Genomic DNA, 19795 nt, shown 5'->3' with positions numbered 1-19795 from the left:
TTCCGGAACAAGTTCTGTGGCATATAATTCAGTGGTATAATTACTACATTCTGTGGAAAATGATACAGAAATGGTAGTGTCAGGGAGTACCATTGCTGCACCCGCTCCACTCTCAGACTTTGATCTGTCGGTATAAATTTTATGGGCTTGTTCGTTATTTGGTTTTTAGGAGCATTACCAACTAAGGCCATATTGCTCTGGGGATATGCGGTGGTCATTCCCTGACCTTTCCACATCCTCCGTATTTGGTGGTGATGGGCTTGAACCCCGGTCAAATCAAGAAGCGTGTGCTACGCACTACTGCTCCTGCCCACCTGGCTACGGAAGCGCCTTTGTATGAGCAATGTGTATCTGTTAGATGTTAATGTCTGCTAGATAGTGTTTCCCCCACTACTAGAAATAACTGTCACAAGATCAAGATTGAAGAATCAAGATTGAAGGCAAACCATAGAGGGTCTGGCTGTATGGGATCTTGGAGGACATTTTTGAAGTCTATATTCCAATTTTCTATTAGTTCCTCTAAGCTAATACTAGTGGGCTGAGTTGTCTGCAGTTTGTTCTATAGTAGGTCATAAACTGTGGATTAAGCATTGACCAAATAGAATGAGTGGGCTGGCTTCAGATCTTGGTTGTGTAGTTCAGTAATAACATCTTTCTCCTGAAATTTACAGGACCTTCATAGACTTCAACATACAGACCAGATGTTGTACTGGAGATGTTCTGAAAGCACCAAGAGCTATTGAGAGAGCTGAATAGGGACGAGACGGAATAAAACACTCTCCTTAGCAGAGTCAAAAACAGGCAAGCAGTAGTCCACGCGAGATCTGATTAGGGATCTATATAAGAGAAGCAAGGTGTAATGATTTGAACCCCAGATTTGGCTGATAAGTCCTTGAGTATTGTGTGTGTGTATTGACTATTGTAAGAGGTTATCCAAGTGATATTCAGTTTCAGGATGCATCTTATGTCTGGTACAGAAATGAATGGCAGTAGATTTCTAGCTGGATAGTCTTTAATCATGAGATTCAGTGATGATCAATTTTTTCAGAATCATAGTGATTGTTGTTAATCAATTTTCCAGACTCAAGATACCAAGTGAGATGACAATGTATCAGTTTTTAGTGTTTTGCTCAGGCAGCTGGTGAAATCAGTCAGTATGTGGTTGTAAAGAACAGAAGTCTTTAGCTAGTTTTGTGATTGCCAGACACTTGGTAATGTGTTCAGTGAAGATTCGATTAAAAAAGGTCAGCAGTAAAGACACTGATTTTTGATGTGAATTTTGGAGCATTACATAATATGTTCCATCAGGATCAGCAGCTTGTTTGTTATTTGGTTTTTAGGAGCATTAGCTAGTCAAGAAGCGTGTGCTACGCACTGCTGCTCCTTCCCACCTGGCTACGGAGGCACCTAGGATCAGCAGCACTGTTCCTTAAGTTGGTGAGTGATTTCCGCAGTTCAAACATTGTAAATGGTTGATTTTAAGACAAAACATGGGGTGTCAGTGAAATTCGGTTTGGATTTCTCATTTACAGCTTTAATTTTTTAAAATGATTAATCATAAATGGTTGAAGAGGACAAATGACAAAATACAATTTCTAGTGCATTTATGATTTTTGTAGGAGTAGAGAGCTCCTGTCCATTCCAGTTAAGTAATACAGCTGAGGAAATTTGCCATTTAACTGTTTTATTTTTCTCTAGAACAGTCTGACATTAGTTAGTATTTTTATTAACTGAAGAAGTGAATTTAACCCAAGATTCCTTTTTGGCTCTCCATCTGATATAGTGGGCCTTTGCTCTAAGTTGTTTATAATTAATAAGCTTGGAAGTGGTTGGGTGTTTGCAGAATACGATCCATGCTTTGTTTTTCCTCTTTTTGCATTGCTGCAATCTTCATTTCACCAGAAATTTATATGTCAATGATTTCTTACTTGACATTGCAGAATGGTAGCAGTCACAGCTGGTATCATTTGATTTGTGATGTGCTCAGTAACATTGTTGGAACAGGATCAGATTATATGGTTGTCAAACAAGACATATATCTGGTTTTTTTTTTTTTTTTACAGTCAACATTTGAAATTCCCATTTTACTGGATTTTATGTTGGTAAAGAATAGGCTGTTTGAATTTTACATATTAAAGGGTAATGACTGCTGTTGACAGGATCATTAAGAGTTACCTGATCTATACTTGGAAAGAAGGTTGGAGGGCAAATGGATACAGGTAGAAGAATCAGTATTCAGTAGCATTAAATTGTCTGTCAATCAGCATTTTGATAAGCTTTCCTGGGCTGTCTGAGGTGGAGGAATTCCATAATGGTGGTGTGCATTAAAGTCACCCAGCGAAGAAAATGGAAATAGTAATTGCAACACAAGATCTTCAATTTCCTGAATAGTACATGGGTGATTAGCAGAGTGATACTAATTACTTTGTGTGGAAACGGATTCTAAGGAGGCCTGCCGTGGAATGAGTTTGGAAGGGATTCGTGAGTCCATGAGTATGGGCTCCTCCTCCATAAGCACTATTAAGAGTCAGATCTATCTTGCCTGAAGATATTATAATTTTGAGGTGTCAAATTCATTTCTTGTAAATATATGGCAACAGGATTGTAGCAGTGAATTAGTTAACAGATATCATCACTACTGCTGTGAAAACCTCTGCAATTCCATTGTATGATGTGTTCCATTATTTTATTTTGTAAGACGAAGATGAATCCGTCAGCTTTTTATGAGTGGATTATTTATAATGGTCAGGTTTTAATTTTTCTTTTCTGGGAAAAGTGGGACTAATACATCCTGAGTCACTGCTCTCTTCCATATCATCATCTTGCATCCATGTTTGACAGATGTAATTGTTTCACCTCAACAGGATCTGATTTTTGCGATTTTTCTGCTACTTGACAATGGGAAAGGCTTTGGGATGGAATTGTGAGTGGTGTATTGTTCTGGTATGCTAGGTTTTTTTGTTTTATTGTTTGGTCTACAGTTTAGATGGATGCTGGATTGAGAGTATTGAATGAGCTCAGTCTGCGAGTGATATGACTGGAGAGAGATTGACACTCCTGTCTGACATGCTACCAACTGGTGACTGTGAGTAGTAGAAGAATAAGTGCATTTTGGCAGGCGCCTCCGTAGCCAGGTGGGAAGGAGCAGCAGTGCGTAGCACACGCTTCTTGATTAGACCGGGGTTCGAGCCCGTCACCACCAAATACGGAGGATGCGGAAAGGTTAAGGAATGACCACCGCATATCCTGGAGCAATATGGCCTTAATTGCTAATGCTCCTAAAAACCAAAAACAACAACAACAACAGCATTTTGGCATACTTAAATTAACTTGTTTTCTTGCTTCTTGACAAAAACTTTATATTTTTGTATTTTCCCCCCTAACTTCCAGAGTTCACAATATTTAGAGTATACTGGATGGTTCCTTCTGCAATACAGATGCTGTTGAGTTGGTGCTTGCATTCTGATTATGTATGAGTTTTATATCTACACTTTGGACTTGTTGCATCTCCACAACATGCTGTCTGGGAGTGCCCAAATTTCTAGCATTTGCAACATCTTAGGAGGTTCAGGATAAAGGTCCAAACGTGGCAGTTTAAGTAACCTACTTTACTGAAGCTGGCAGATTTGGTGTACAGAAGGTTAAGATTATGTTATGTGTTGGGTCTAAGCTGCCATCTTATTGCATCATAATTCTTTTTGCTTGAATTATGTCTCTGTTTTGATCTTTTTAGTTCCTGGACTATTTCTTTTTCAGAAACATTTAATAGATCCTATTCAATGATCAACTGGAATTCCACTTAGAAAGTGAGCTGTAATAATAGTTTAGTGTCTCGAGTGAGAGGTCTCTACTAGTACATCTCCTGATTGGAGACGTTTAACCATTTTTGGTGATCCTGCTGCATTTTCTCTGAATGATGAAAGGGGAAAGTTTGCTCACAGGATGTGCTGACAGAGAATGTAATATCATGAATGCTGGACATTCCTGTTTGTTTGTGTCCTTTCTCAGCCTTTTTGACAGAGAGAAATCACGGTCAGTTTCATGATTGTCATCGTGTTGTGAGATCTTCAGCTCTAAACATGGGAATACATCAGTGTCTATTTCTACTCCTTTAGGCCCAAAGGGCTGGGTTTCCCCCAAGATTACCAGCCTCACCCTGGAGAGGCAGGATTAATGCTACAAGTTAAGTTAGTTGTCTTTTCTTTCCTGATTCACTTACTGCTTGTAAGGGATAAATCTTCTGAATTTGATGTAATTTAAATAAGCTAATGTTTAAAACTAAACAGAAGAAAAATTCCTTGCTAGGAAGACACTTCTCAGATCGCTTTTAAGGATGCACAAAGATCGCTTGGCCACAGTACACTTGGAAACTATGGACCACCAAACACAAGACCAAAAATTAGAGAATAGGAGAATACTTACACTCTGTAGCAAAACCTCCTCACACTCAGCAACAGGCTATGCCAACACAAAGAGGGAGCCCAGAGGAAAACAAACTGTATCTTCGATGAAAATCAAAGACCCTTCTACAAAAGTATCGGACAAGAGGAGAAAGTAGGCAATGGACCAGCTGAGCAGAAAACAATCAAGGAGTTTTGGAGCAACATATGGAGCAGTGAAGTAAGACACAACAGCCAAGTCTAATAGACAGAATTAGAATGGAAGAAAACCAACAGCATATGAGAGATGACAGAATAGAAGAAGTACAATAGGCAATCAGGAAGTCCCACAACTGGCAAACCTCAGAGATAGATAACATCTACAACTACTGGTACAAGAAGTTCACCTGCATACACAAACTCCTAGTGAAGCAGTTCATGCAGAAGATAAGTCATCAAAGGCAATTCTAGAGCTTCTTACTCAAGGAATCACCTACCTAAAGGCTAAGTACCAAGATACAAGAAATCCAGCAAAATACAGGCTGAATACCTATCTCCCAACAATGTACAAGAACCTGATCAGCTGCATAATCAAGAAGATATCAGACCACTTGGAGAGTGCCAGAACATCACTGCTGAGCAGCAGAAGAGAGCAAATGGTGCAAGGAGCAATTGACCACTGACATGGCAGTGATGGAGCAAGCACAAAAGAAGCTCTACAACCTGTATCCGATCTATATCGACTACCACAAAGCCTTTGACTCTGTGCATCGCAGCTGGCTAATGGAGATTCTGAAGATCTAAAAAGTAAACCTGACAGTGACAAGCTTCCTAGAAGCAAACACAGAATACCACCATAAAGGTCAAAAAAACAACAACCAGACCAATCTCCACCACAAGAGGAATCTTAGAGGGAGCTGCCCTGGACCCAGTGTAATTCTGTCTAGCACTCAACTTGCTATCCACTACACAAAACAACAGCAAGTACAGATATACCCTCAAAAGAGGAAGGAACAACCAGTACACTCTCTCCCACTTTGTGTACATGGATGACATCAAGCTATACACAGCAACTGAGAAACAACTCCAACAGCTATTCCAGATCACCAAATAATTCAGCACTGATATCAGGATGGAATTTGGACCAGAGAAATGCAAGACCCACAGACTGAATCAGAGAAATCCAGTTGGCAAAAATACCAGCTGAAGACTAGTAAAAGATCAAAGCCATGACAGAGTGAGAGACCCACAAATACCTGGGGATGATGCAGACTCGGCACAAGAGATCAGGGCCTGACTGAAAAATACCATCAGAGACTCAAAAGCTTGCTCAAAGCACGCAAAGCTAAATGTAGGGAACACAGTTAAAGCCATAAACACCTATGCAGTTCTAGTTCTAACATACTCCGTCAGGATCACAGAATGGACTAACACTTAGCTGAAGGAGATCATGAGAAAGACAAGAATGAAGATTACCAAGAGTCGCCAATACCACCTGAGGTCAGCTGTGATGAGACTGACCATAGCCCGGAAAGGAGGAAGCGCTCAACAGACCTCATCAAACAACAGAAGAAAGCGATTGAGAACCTGAAGGATTAGTTATAGAAAAACATAGTGCCACTTTACCAGGCTATAAGGAAGACAGACAAGCAGCATATCCTAACCAACATAAAGTGCAGAGACCCCTCCTATCCAGATGGAAGAAATGAAGATAGAAAGATGGACAAAGAAGGCACTCCACAGCAAACACTACAATGACCTCCATCAAGATCACATCAACACAACAGCTCCCAGTGCATGGCTCACAAGTGGGATGCCCTTCCCTGAGACTGAAGGATTCATGCTTGCCATCCAAAGCCAAGTAATCAGCACTGAGAACTACAAAAAATATATGGCATATCACCAGAGTGACTGATGACATAGGTTCATGATGCCACCTTGCCTCAGAAATGATCCAACACATCACCGCAGGAGGCAAAGTGATCACCCAGATGGAGTACACTTACAGACACAACCAGGACAAGATAATTCTGCACAATAGTCTGGACATAAACCCTTGTCGACAAGAAGGAAATGGCAACCTATCTGATCAACACAGCAATGCCCAATGCTAACAACCTCCAGAAAACCTACGAGGAAAAGATCAGAAAGTATACAGATCTAAGACAGGAGTTCAACGAGACATGACATATGGAACAAGTAACGACCATCTGCATCAACCACTGGTATAATGCCAAAGAGCCCATATAAGAACCTAGCAGCAATTAGCCTCCCAGAGAACATCTACAGGGAACTCCAAAAGTCACAGTCCTGAACACATGTAGGATAATCATAGAGTTCCTTGACCAATAATAGTAACTGGACATAAAAACCGCAACATGCACCTGGCAGCAGCACCTATCATGGGATGGGAAAAAAAGAATTTGTTCACAGGCAAGGATCCTCCACACTGTCCTTTCCTATTAACAGTGAAGCATATTCTCCTTGACTGTCTCCACAATCAAGCTACTCTACTGGCAATTAGATCTCTTTTAACCCAGCATAATTCACTAGAACTGAATAATATCCTCAGTGACAAAGTAAATCTATCCAACTAATTTTTTAACTCCATTAAAACCAAATCAAACCACTTTAATTATTTTAGTGTCTTCCCTTTTGTTGACCTTTTCTTCATTCAAGTTTTTTTTGGGATACCTCTTTCTGTAGTACAACTACTCATGGACAATGTTGGAGGCTAATCAACATGAAATTCTGAAATCTGATAGCATGACACCCTTTTATCGTGTAAACTACTTCAATGTTCAACTCGCTAGCATATGCTTGGGAATGATTACAGTGTTAATTATTGGTACCAAATGAGACCTAGGTACACAGTATGACCAATATTATTCAGACATCCCTCGAAAAACACACTGTGACAGAAGGCTCCCTGCATAAGCTCATTAGCTCAGATATCATTAGAAATCTTGTGGGTCTGCCTTTGCAGCAGGCAGTACACTAGAAACCAATATGGGTCATGGATTGGAACTACAGATCAAATGTGATTTATTCCAGGTTTTCCAGCCCACACAACATGCAAATCTACTTGAAACACACACACACACACACACACACACACACACACACACACACACACACACACACACACACACACACACACACTTCTAAAGATATAATACACATTATGTAATATGGCCTTAGATTCTAATGTGCTATGTAATTGAAATGAAAAAGGGTCTAGACAGAAAATTCATGGAATATGGTTGACAAATCATCAAGAGGGTAACTTTGAAGCCAAACATATTCTTTCTGCATAAAACATCACAGAGCAGGTGCAAGAGACCACAGGAAAGTCAATTAGTATGTCAACCATCCACAGAAGCTTCATAGCCTTTGGTTCAGTGGTAGGACAGATACAGTGAAACCACCACAGCTGCCCACTACTGTATGGCATCAGGAGTAGTGTCATTTCTGATATTCAACTGACTCTAGAACACTGGTAGAAAGTACTATGAAGTTGTTGTTGTTATTTGGTTTTTTAGGAGCATTAGCAACTAAGGCCATATTGCTCTGGAGATATGCGGTGGTTGTTCCATGACCTTTCCGCATCCTCCGTATTTGGTGGTCATGGGCTCGAACCCAGGTCTAATCAAGAAGCATGTGGTATGCACTGCTGTTCCTGCCCACCTGGCTATGGAGGCACCTGTACTATGAAGTGACAAATCTTGCTACACAAGATTTCAATCAAATGGACTTTTTTGCGTGTGGAGATTGCCAGAAGAATGCACTCTTTTGGAGTATATTATCTGAATTCTGAAATTTGGTGGAGGTAGCGTGATGGTATGGGTCTGTTTCAACTGATCTGCACTTAGTTTGTTGATGGTTGCATCTGAAACCATAAAGTTCATGGCCTACTTGGACACAGTACCCATACTGTTGCAGTGCCATAGAAATGACAGGGCCTATATCCATAGTACTGCCACAGAGTAGGTAGTGCATAATTGCTGCATGTCATACAGGACTGATTTGCAGATAAAAATGACAAAAACGTGGAATGGGCTGGCTCAGAACCCAGACTGCAACCCCACTGGATGCCAGAAAGATGAAATGGGGTGTTATAACCAAAACAACCTTCTTCCAAACCTGCCATTGCAGCCACTTTGCATGGTAAGGGAGGTGAATGCCAGCCAACAACTACCTACCAAAAGCTGGTAGTAAGTATGGCCCACCGTGTATTAGGTTTTCAAATTAAAAGGCAGTTTTACAACTATCTGTGGATATCCAAATACTTTTTGTCATATAGTGTGTTTCACAAGTGATTACATAATGACAACTGTAAAAGACTTGTTTATACGAACTTTTCTTACAAAGGGTTTAAATGAGCTGGGACAAGTGAGTGAACAATCTTGCTGAAAAGCAAACCATATACCATGATACTTTTATTACAATCTAATCGACAATCTACTAGAGCTGATGAGAATATACATTTTAAAATTTATAGGAAACCGACAAATACTGGCAAATTCTTACACTGTTCTAGCTATCATCCATTCACATACAAACGGAGCATTATTTTTAATCAGTTTTACAATGCATACAAATATAGCTCTACTCAGGAGCTATTACTAGATGAACTTGTGGAACTTGCAAAAAGATTTCTAAACAGGGGTTACACATTTCTAAACAGAGGTTACACATTTGGTACTATTATGAAGATAAGATGACAAGCAAAACACAAACTTGAGACTGGTATAATGAATAACAGGTCTGAACAGAAACATTTTATTAAAGTTCCATAAAATAAAATTCATTAATATCTTTAAAAACACTGAATTTAAGATTATTGCCCAACTGACTAGTAAACTCCATGATGTTTTGAAGCATAGAGAGGTCAGCTCTGTCTCGACCATGGATGCACACAATGTTGTTTATAATATTACTTATGGTGAATGCAATTCCTCGTATATTGGTTCGACACAAAATTATCTTTCGATGAGGATACAACGACATGCAGCATCGGTTAGGGCTAGAAGGACATGTGCCTCGGAACTTGCTTTCCATGCTATCAATGATAGCCATGTGTTCCTTTTTAATGAAGCGAAAGTTTTAAATACACAAAAAGAATATATTAAGTTATTAATTGCTGAAATGCTGGGAATGAGGTTAAATGTAAATTCCATTAATGTTCATAGGCCTTACACTATTTTGGACTCCTGGACTTTTACGTGCATGTGTGAAAGGTAATTCACACACTGGTTAGTGTAAATAATCTTGTATCAGGAATTCGATAGATTTATGGATACAAAAGGGTGGACATCATACATAAAAAACACTACTTCTTGTGAGCACGGAATCTACCCGAATAAATTTGGTCCCTTATAAGAAGTTTAGACAATTTTATTTTTAGCTATTTTAATTCAATGTACATTTATCTCATGTTTCTTAAGGATTAATTCGACAATTGTTTTCAGTTCTCATGTTAGCATACGACACTGGTTGGGTTTTTGGGGGTGTTGATGGCTGTTGGCTTCCCCTGGTGCGTTATGTTGGGGATGAGAACTGAATACATGACAGTGTTTTAATACGTATCTATCTATATAATTTTAATGTAGTCTTTGTATTTGTGTTTTTTTAATATTAAATATGGGACATTTATTTGTATAATCATATAATCCTTCGACTGTGAGGGTTGAGAGAATTCCCGTCCTACAAAAGGTACGCAGTTTCCTCTTATAGTTTTTAATAATTTTATTACAATCAAACAATAAATCAGAAAAAAAAAATTAATTCAGCTTAATAAAATAATTATCCTTAATCATAACGGATCTTACCTTTGTAAAATATGTTCAACAATACGAGACATCACTAAACGTCGCTCTAATAAGTTCTTTGCAGGCCAGAGAACAGTTTCACAAATTTTTCCATCTTGAAATCTTCTCAATCCAGATTTTTCCCCCCAAAAGTTTCGGAAGTCAGATGCCTTAAATGAAACAAAAATATAATCATCTTTTGCTGAAAGCAGGAGATATGATAGTAGAAAACTTGTAAACTACAGCTGCCAAAGCTTTTCATGTGAATTAAGAACAGAAAAATATACAAATACATCAACAATAATTAAAATGATTTATGGTAATTATATTGATAATTACATTGATTTATGTTATATAATATGAATGTTAAATAATATAAAAAATGTAATAATGGTAACTGAATGGTACTCACCAAATATGGAAGTTTTTCCAAGTTGATGATGAGGGGAGTGCATTACTGAGAATGAAAAGGGCACATTCTCCCTCATGAGACTTGGTTCTTGAATGGCTTCAACACGTGATTTTGCTTTGTCTTCCTTCTTAAATACTCCATTAGCATTCTCCTTCATACCCAATGGCTGATAACGGACCCACTTTCAAAAGTTCCTCATATTTTAACTTTTATTACTATTAGTATCTGTTTTCTTTTGTTTCATTTTAGTGATTTTAATTGTGAGTATAATTTATTTTGCATCAGTTTTCAAGCTAATGCAAAATTTAATTTATTGTGACTTTTTTGGTTTGTTTTTTACCTGTATATAATGAATACTTTAGTTTCAGTACTTAAGGATTCCCAAGGCTAAAGGGTTTTTCATTGTATCAATGTCTCTGATCCTTTCCATCATAGGATCTATATCCATGCACATAGTTTTGGTTCTACTTTTCTTGCAATTTCTCACAGCATTTAGTGTTAAGCACGGCTAAAGATATCTATGGTCTTTGTCTTTACTATCACCGGCAGATGCTAACACCTTCCATCAAGGTGTTAGCATCTGCCGAGGCTCCTGCAACACTATCTCCTCTCTTAAATGAATATTTTCCTTCTTTCTTTGACTTGGTAAGATTCATAATGTCCTTAATCTCTTCACTGATGTCAAGAAATCCCCCACTCTGTGGCACCTCATTAAATGAGATGCTAATTCTGAAGAACGGTGACAATAGAAATAACTAAACAAAACACACACACACACACAGTAGATAATGAGCATCTGTGTTTATTTTCTCTTATGCAATCCCTGATTAATCTTTCACCAAGAATAAAGGAATATAAAGATGGTACTGGGATCACCTATTCAAACAATACAATATCAACAGATAACTGGCTTGAAGTTCCATGGCAAAAACAGTAAATAGGTTACTGTGGGCTTCCTCAATTGCCTGGCCTAAGAGACCAATTGATAGCATAAAAGGATGCTACAGTGTGTTACCCACACTACTCACCATAAATTCACATGGTGAGTTTGAGGGTTTCCCTTTTAGAATCATCAATATAAATAAACAAAAATATACTGAGTGTTGTTGAAGGAGAGAATGAGAACAGCAGATTCTTTTTTTTTTGTTTTGTTTTGTGAGAAACAAGAAAGGATGAGATTTTAGAAGGACTGAAGTTAACTAAGTTATTTTTTTTTTTTTTTAACTTTTTTCGGGTGGGCCCACCGTAGAAAATTACTTTTTGACAAGGAAGTGAACATGAGACAATAAAAATTCAAAAGGATTCACGAAGTTAGAAAAATTAATGAAAAATTGACAAACATACATAATTCACTTGGCCAATAATGTCAAGAACTAATGGAACATTTATTTTTCATCTTTCGACAGAAGGGATAACTGCAGCTGATACAAGCTATTTCGTTAAATGGATGGGGAGGGAGGGGAGAGAAAACAAGGACAAGCAATCAAGAATTGAAGAAAATGATATCCATTCATTAGGCCAGGGGTCGGCAACCTTTTGAGTGAAGAGCCATTTTTGCTCTAATTAAAAAAAGAGAGAGAGAATCCGAAGAGCCACACCTGAGCTCAAGCTGGGAGTACGGGGGTTGTTTTTTAAGAAATGGAATAGAGTGGGAAGGTGTTTTATTAAAAATATATATTTTTTGAAATTATATATATATATATATTTGAAATATATATATATATTAATACTGAAAAAACATAACAACCAACCAATTAGGTACGAATAAATGCCACTTTTGCTGCTGAACTCCTTGAGAAAGCCTCTCAGCATCAGGCGAGTATGCCGTAATTTTCATCTTTAAACATGCTGAGAGGTTCACATTGTTCCGACGGTTTCTTGATTTTATTTTTAATATAGTTCATGTTTGAAATATTTGCCTGCAGAAATACGTTTAACCAAATACTGAGAGAAGTCCAAACACAAATATTTTGAAATTTATATGTGTCGAACACAATTTGGTCTCGCTTTTTCAACTAATCCATTGCCGTCCATTTGTGTAGAATTGCAAGGGCAGCCTTTTGCCTTTCGAAATCCTCAATTTCAGTTTTAAAGCATTTTAGTCTTGCACTCCAATCCTTTAACTCCATTTCAAATTGTGCTTCATGTGGACTAAAATTTAAAGAGCCACAGTTACGTGTTCAAACAGCTGCAGGTTGCTGACCCCTGCCTTAGGTGAATGAACTGTACTATAGTAATACATATTTTCTGTTCTTAATCATAAGTAGTCCAACAGATGTATGCTCATACTACTGCTAAATCATATCTCCTCTGAGCAATCAGCATCCATCATTGAAGTTATGGAAACTACAGTGGCGGATGCTGAGTATTTCCATAATGACTCAGTGTTTCAGTCATTGTGGAAATGACTCAAACACTGAGAGAAGAGGAGTGCATCCTACAAGATTGTTTGTTACTTGTGAAGCAGCTTGTAATTAACTAAGCAATATTCAGCTATGAGAGAGAGCAAAAGAGAGAGACATGTATCCCATTAAGTTCATATTTTCCATAAAGAACCACTTAAATGGATTTTCCATTATCTCAGCCAAATTCAGGGGAGGTCCCTGTGGACTGGATCTATGCAAATGTATCCCAGTTTACATATTGGGATCAAAAGGTGATTTGAGTAATTACAGACCTGTTAGCTTAACTTCTGTTTCAGGGAAAATAAAGGAGTCACTGGTTAAAAAAAATAATGCAGGACCATCTAGACAGGAGGATAGCTATATTTCAGTCACAAATGGGTTTGTGAACAAGAGATCTCGTCTGACCGATTTGATTGGATACTATGATGCAGCGACAAAGAACTGGATGCAAAAAATAATTTTCATATCAAATACTTGGATTTCAGAAAAGCTTCTGATACTGTTGCACATAAAAGACTGCTGTACAAACTGGAGCAATGTGGCATTAAAGTAGAGTTACTGCTTAACTCTTGTTTGGATTGAGTAATATTATAAAGGGATGGTTGAGTGGGAGAAGACAGGATGGATATCAGTTGACACTCCTTTCATGGACTAATATTATTAGTGGAGTCCCACAGGGTTCAGTGCCCATTGTGTTGTGTTTTTTTTTTTTTTTTTTTTTTTGTATTTATTGATGATATCGATGAGGATATATTAGGCTTAATGCCTAAGTTTGTAGATGATACAAAAGTTAGCAGGGTGGTCAATGACAGTAATGAAGGTATGCTGCAACAAGATACAGAAAAATTAAGGCAGATGGGCTGAAAAATGGCAATTGAAGTTTAACATTGACAAATGCAAGGTACTGCATGTGGTATTTATATTATATAGTTGATACTTATAGTAGATATTTATATTACAAAGTTTATACATTACTCTGGACCCATCAATTGTATATTACAGTTGATATATTAACGTATCAACTGTGTGGTACAAAACTCTGGGTAGTGGAAAATGAAAAGGACCTTGGGAGTAACTGTGCAGTCTGAGGGGTTGTGTCAATGAAAAGGATCTGGCTTGGGGGGGGGGGGGGGGGGGTTGTGTCAATTATATACAGGAGTTTTGCTAGCAGCAATGAGGTGATTATTCCATTGTATAAGGCAATGGTCAGTGCACATCTTGAGTACTGCATACAGGTGCAGGTACAGAAGATGGCGAGATTGGTGAGGGCAACAAAGAGGTGCTCTTACCAAGGAAGGCTTCAATTCTGCAAATTGCAGCATCTGGAGACTAGGCACCTGCGAGGTGATCTGATTAAGGTATTTAAGACTTTGAATGGCTTGAGAAAACTAAATGGTGATGAGATTCTTCATCTTGCTCGGACTATGTGCATGAGGGGGGGGGCATAAATTTGAACTGAAGGACAGTTGCAGAACAAACATGTGGAAGTTGGCTTCAGCCAATGGATGATTGATTGCTGGAACAAGATACCACCCATTACTGTGGGAGTGAACAGTCTGAATAAATTCAAGGAAGAACTAAATAAACTATTGGAGGAGACCTACAGACAAAACTGAATTTTTTTTTTCCCCGCTGATGCCATATAAGCTTGCTTTCTTGCATCATTTGCCACTATTATACTAAATGTTAAAATATCACACTATTTTAACATTTGTGTTAAAATATTTTAACACAAATGTTAAAATAGTGTGATATTTTAACAGATGATACATCTACACTGCTTCTTTACTCTCATCTGATGATTTAATAATTTTTAAGGGGAAAAATACATAATCCATATAAATGTCAAAATAATAAAAAACATATATTATCTACCAAAGATTAAAATATGAAAATGACTAAAAAAAATCAGGAAAAGCTAACTTACGTCTGGACTGTCACCAGCAGGTCCTCTTGTAAGGATACTATTATATTTGTTTGGATTGAGTAATATTCCAATTGTAACTCTGCTTTTTTTATATGGATGTGGAGGAGGATCATGAATTGACCACTGCAACAGAGAGGGGAGGGAAAAAAAGGGGGATATGGGAATGAGATTAATTTCTAATCTAGAATCCATAAGCACATAAACATATAAGAGTTGGTTGGAAGAAATGGTAACAATAACCATGAAAAATCACCAAAGCTTATAATTTATTATAACATAGTTATGGAAGTTACATTCTTTCAATATAATTCTAATCCTCAATAATATGTGTAACATTGTCTCATAGCTATATTAACCACTAATTTCCATTTGCAAAGTGGGTTTTAACCACTATTTGCAAGATTCATTTTTCTACATAATGCGATTCTGTGTCCTGTCTGTTATCAAAATGTTGGCTCTGGAGAGGATCCTTCATTCTGGTAAACAGGTTTACATGAAAGGGTTGATAAATGATAAAAATTCCAGTAAGAAATAAGCGATGTGAAAGTGTTGCTTTCATTGCTTATGATAGTGAGAGTATTATTCTATTGATATGGTGAGTGAAAGGCATAATGAGGGTAGTGACAATGAAAATGAGTAAATTAAATGAATATCACTTGACTCCATTTTTTGAAAGAAACAATTTACAGATCCTGTAATGTTGAAGAAACCCCACATCCAAAAAAACATTCATTATACTCAACCATTATTAATTTGTCGATGTTTCAAAACCAATGTTGGGTTCAACTTTTGGATTCTCTAAAGTAAATTAAAAAAAAAGAAAAAGAAAAAAAGGCATTAGTGCAATTTTTTAATTATGCAAAAATACAAAAATAATAAATTCCATCACATAAAGGTGTATTTTAGGAAGGATATAGAGCTGCTGGAACGAGTACAGAGAAGGGCAACGAGATTGGTGGGTGGAACAAAGGGTTGCCGTTACCAAGAAAGCCTTAAGTTCTGCAAATTGCAGGGTCTGGAGACTAGGCACCTGCGAGGGGAACTAATTGAGGTGTATAAGGCCTTGAATGGTTTCAGCAAGCTCAATGCAGATGGGAATCTTCTTCTTCTTGCTCAGATTACTCATCTGAGTGGACATAAATTCAAATTGAGGAAAGACGATTGTAGAATAGATGTGCGGAAATTTACCTTTAGCCAGCAGGTGGCTGATAGTTGGAACAACTTCCATCTGTTGTAGTGGAGGTCAAAAACTTAAATAAGTTCAAGGCAGAACTAGACAAACATTTGGAGTGAATGATGGGTGAAATAGGAAGGATTTTTTTTTTGGCTGATGCTATATAAGCTTGCTTTCTTGCATCACATGCCTCTAATAATGCTAATGCTAATTATAAACTACTAGAATACTGAAAATTTTAAAACAATTCCAAGAATATGCATTCGATATATGGTATGTTCAAAATATTCCAAGAATGATATTGTTAAAAATATCAGTATTAGTAGCGGCAAATGATACAAGCAAGCAAACTTTTGTTTTCTAAAATTTTGTTTTCTTCTATTCTGTTCTGTTCTTACCTCACCCTTATCATTTTTGATTACCTTAGTTAAGGTTTACCACCCATTCTGAGATTTTAACTAACAACTTTTATTACAAATGTAGGTAAAAGTTGTATGCTATTACAACTTTTACCTACATTGCTGATATTTGTTTTCAATATTTTTCTCAAAACTTTTGTTTAGTATCTTTTACACATATCTTAAGTCTTCTTGCACTTTTCTTCATATTCCAGTAGGGATTTTATAGATTCATTTGTCAAAAGTTTTTTTCTTTTCTCTGTCTCTTTACCTTCAAACTTGGGTCAACCTTGGCATATTGTATTTCCTGTCTTCACAAACCTCACATACTTATTTGGCAGACTAAATTTCTAGATTTTTTTCCATTCTTTACCTAAAATCATATTAACATCAGCAATCTTGATTATGATATAGTTTAGGGCTAAAACCTCGGGTTATGTAAAGAGTTCATGTGCACGTTAGTGCAATTGCTTCATTTCAGTACATAGCCAACTACTTAAATAGTTATAAATTGGCATCATTAAGTATATCTCATATTGGGAATACCTTCACGAGTTGCCATGATATTGTACTACCTCGAATAAGTAACACTTCACCATAGGAGATGATGATGAAGTGCAAATAAGCTCCAAAACAGTGCCATATGGATGATGGTACCCGCTGAGAATAAGTAACAATAGTCTTCTCCTAGGGTGAAGTGTTACTTATTCGAGGTAGTGCAATATTGTGACAACTTGTGAAGGTACTCACAATATGGGATATACTTAATGATGCCAATTTATAACTATTTAAGTAGTTGGCTATGTACTGAAATGATGCAATTACACTAACTTGTACATTAGTTAAAATCTTTATATAACCCGAGGCTTTAGCCCTAAATTAATTCTAATCAAAATTACTTTGCACCATCAGGCATCTCTCATATTGTGGATTTATACTTCACAAGTGGGTTGTCATCATTGCAACACCAGGGTACATGCCCACCCACTGATGACGAGCCAATAAGCTCCAAAATGGTGCTGTATGGGTGATGGTACCCACTTCACCATAGTCTTCTCCCATGGTGAAGTGTTACATATTCGAGGTAGTGCAATATCATGTCAACTCGTTGTGAAGTATTCACAATATGAGATATACTTAATGATGCCAATTTATAACTATTTAAGTAGTTGGCTATGTACTGAAAGTAGTTGGCTATGTACTGAAATGATGCAATTGCACTAACTTTAACATCAGCAATGTAATTTAACTTTTGGGAAAGAAAGCTTCTATATTTAATGTTGTCAGCAAATCTGAGAACTTTTATTAATGTCCATTTTAAGACTTTTTTTGTACATCTTATTTTTGGCACTAATTATGATTTTTAATTTGTTCAACAAGATAATGATCACTGCCAAGCTCAATTCTTCTGTATATCTTGTATATTCAATTATTTGTTGCTTTTGTTGTTTCTTTTATTATATTGTGGCTACCTTTAGGTTGAAATATTGCATGGGGGGGGGGGGGGGGAGAGAGAGAGAGAGAGAGAGAGAACCTATATTGAAACATATATATAATAGGAGATGTAATACACAAACTGCATGCTACAATAAATAGCCCAGAGTTAACAAGAGTTAACAAGAAAATATGAGAATATCCTTTGACTAAAAAAAAAGTATATGAAAAAAATTAAACAAAAATAAGTAAATAAAATACAGTGCAAACTCAATATAATGGAAGTCAAGCAAGAACTTTAATTAATACCCACATTATAAGTGAAGCTCATTATAACTGAAAAGTTTTACCATTTTTTTTAACATAAATACACTTTAATTGGTAAATAAATATTTTATTTACTAATGTTTTATGGGTATTTTAATGTTCTTTTCAGTATTTTATGAGGATTTTTCCAACTGGCCTTTTGTTTGTTGATTGTCTTCCAGAGGCTGTGGTTTCTTTCTTGTTGAGGTAATGCACAACTGGAGTTTCTGCATCCACCTCAATCCAAGCAGCCCAATTATTTGCTACAAAACTACCATGAAGTATATTAAAAGCAGCCTTTTCTTCTTGTTCTCAAAATGCTGCTAATTAGCATTAGTAAAGGCACATGATGCAAGAATGCTATCTTATATACCATCATCCAAAAAAAAAAAAAAAAAATTTCTCATTTTACCCATCCACTCGCTCCAAATGTTTGTCTAGTTCTGCCTTGAATCTATTTAAGCTATCAATTTCTACAGATGAAAGTTTGCTCCAGCAATCAAAGGAAAACTTATGCATATCTATTCTACAACTGTCTTTCCTCAATTTGAATTTATGCCCTCTCAGGTGATTATTCTGAGAAAGAGGAAGAGTTCCATTAGCACTGAACATGCTCAAGGGCTCATATCTGGTGAGTATGAGCTTGGCACACCCGGGCTCTGCTGGATACCATCATTCTTCTCTTTCTTGGTGATCCCATTTTGACCCCCCTCTCTCTCTCTCTCTCTCTCTCTCTCTCTCTCTCTCTCTCTCTCTCTCTCTCTCTCTCTCTCTCTCTCTCTCTCTCTCTCCTCTCCCTCTCTCTCTCTCTCTCAGGGTAACTGGGGAATTTTTTTTTTTTTGGCTGGTGCAGCATAAGCCTCAGGCTTCTTTGCACCATATAGCTAATAATAATAGTAATAAAAAAACATAAAAACATTTAAGGCTTTATACATCTCGATCAGACCACCTCGAAGGTGCTTAGTATCCAGACACAGTAATTTGCAAAACTTAAACCTTTCTTCCTAAGAGCAACCCTTTGTTCTATCCACTAATCTTGTTGCCCTTCTCTATACTCGTTCCAGCAGCTCTACATCCTTCTTAAAATGAGGCCTCCAGACCTGTATACAGTACTAAAGGTATGGCCTGACCATTGCCTTATACAAGGGGATAATCACCTCCTTATCCCTACTAGAAAAATTCCTGTATATCATTGACAAGACACCATGAGTTACTCTTGCAGACCATCTGCACTGCTCACAAAACTTCATATCGGCCTGCACGATTACCGACAGGTCCTTTTCATTCTCTACCACTCTCAGTGTAGTACCACACAGTTCATACGGTACTCTGGGGTTACTGCTTCCCATAGGCAGCACTTTACATTTGTCAATGTTAAACTTCAGTTGCCACATCTCAGCTCATTTTCTCAACTTTTCTAGATCCTGTTGGAGCAGCATACAAAGTTTACAAATGTTGCATTTGCAAACTTTGGACATTAAGCCGGATATATACCATCATCAATATCATTAATAAATATAGAAAACAACAATGGACCCAACACTGAACCC

General features: G+C 37.2%; 1 protein-coding gene across 1 annotated transcript in view; it reads right to left on the bottom strand.

Annotated features, from left to right (window-relative positions):
* The window catches only part of LOC150083336 (nucleolar protein 6-like), a 485807-nt gene that overhangs the window by 261867 nt on the left and 204145 nt on the right, over positions 1 to 19795 (bottom strand). Inside the window, exons 12-13 of the mRNA XM_090377194.1 lie at positions 14934 to 15056; positions 10211 to 10359 (exon numbers count right to left, since the gene is read on the bottom strand). Coding sequence (XP_090233320.1) covers positions 10211 to 10359; positions 14934 to 15056 — 272 coding nt within the window. The remainder of the gene's footprint in view (positions 1 to 10210; positions 10360 to 14933; positions 15057 to 19795) is intronic.

The sequence above is a fragment of the Mastigoproctus giganteus genome, chromosome 7, assembly GCF_048544385.1.
Source record: "Mastigoproctus giganteus isolate SK-2022 chromosome 7, ASM4854438v1, whole genome shotgun sequence".
Lineage (NCBI taxonomy): Eukaryota > Metazoa > Arthropoda > Arachnida > Uropygi > Thelyphonidae > Mastigoproctus > Mastigoproctus giganteus.
This window is presented reverse-complemented; position numbering and strand designations above follow the sequence as displayed.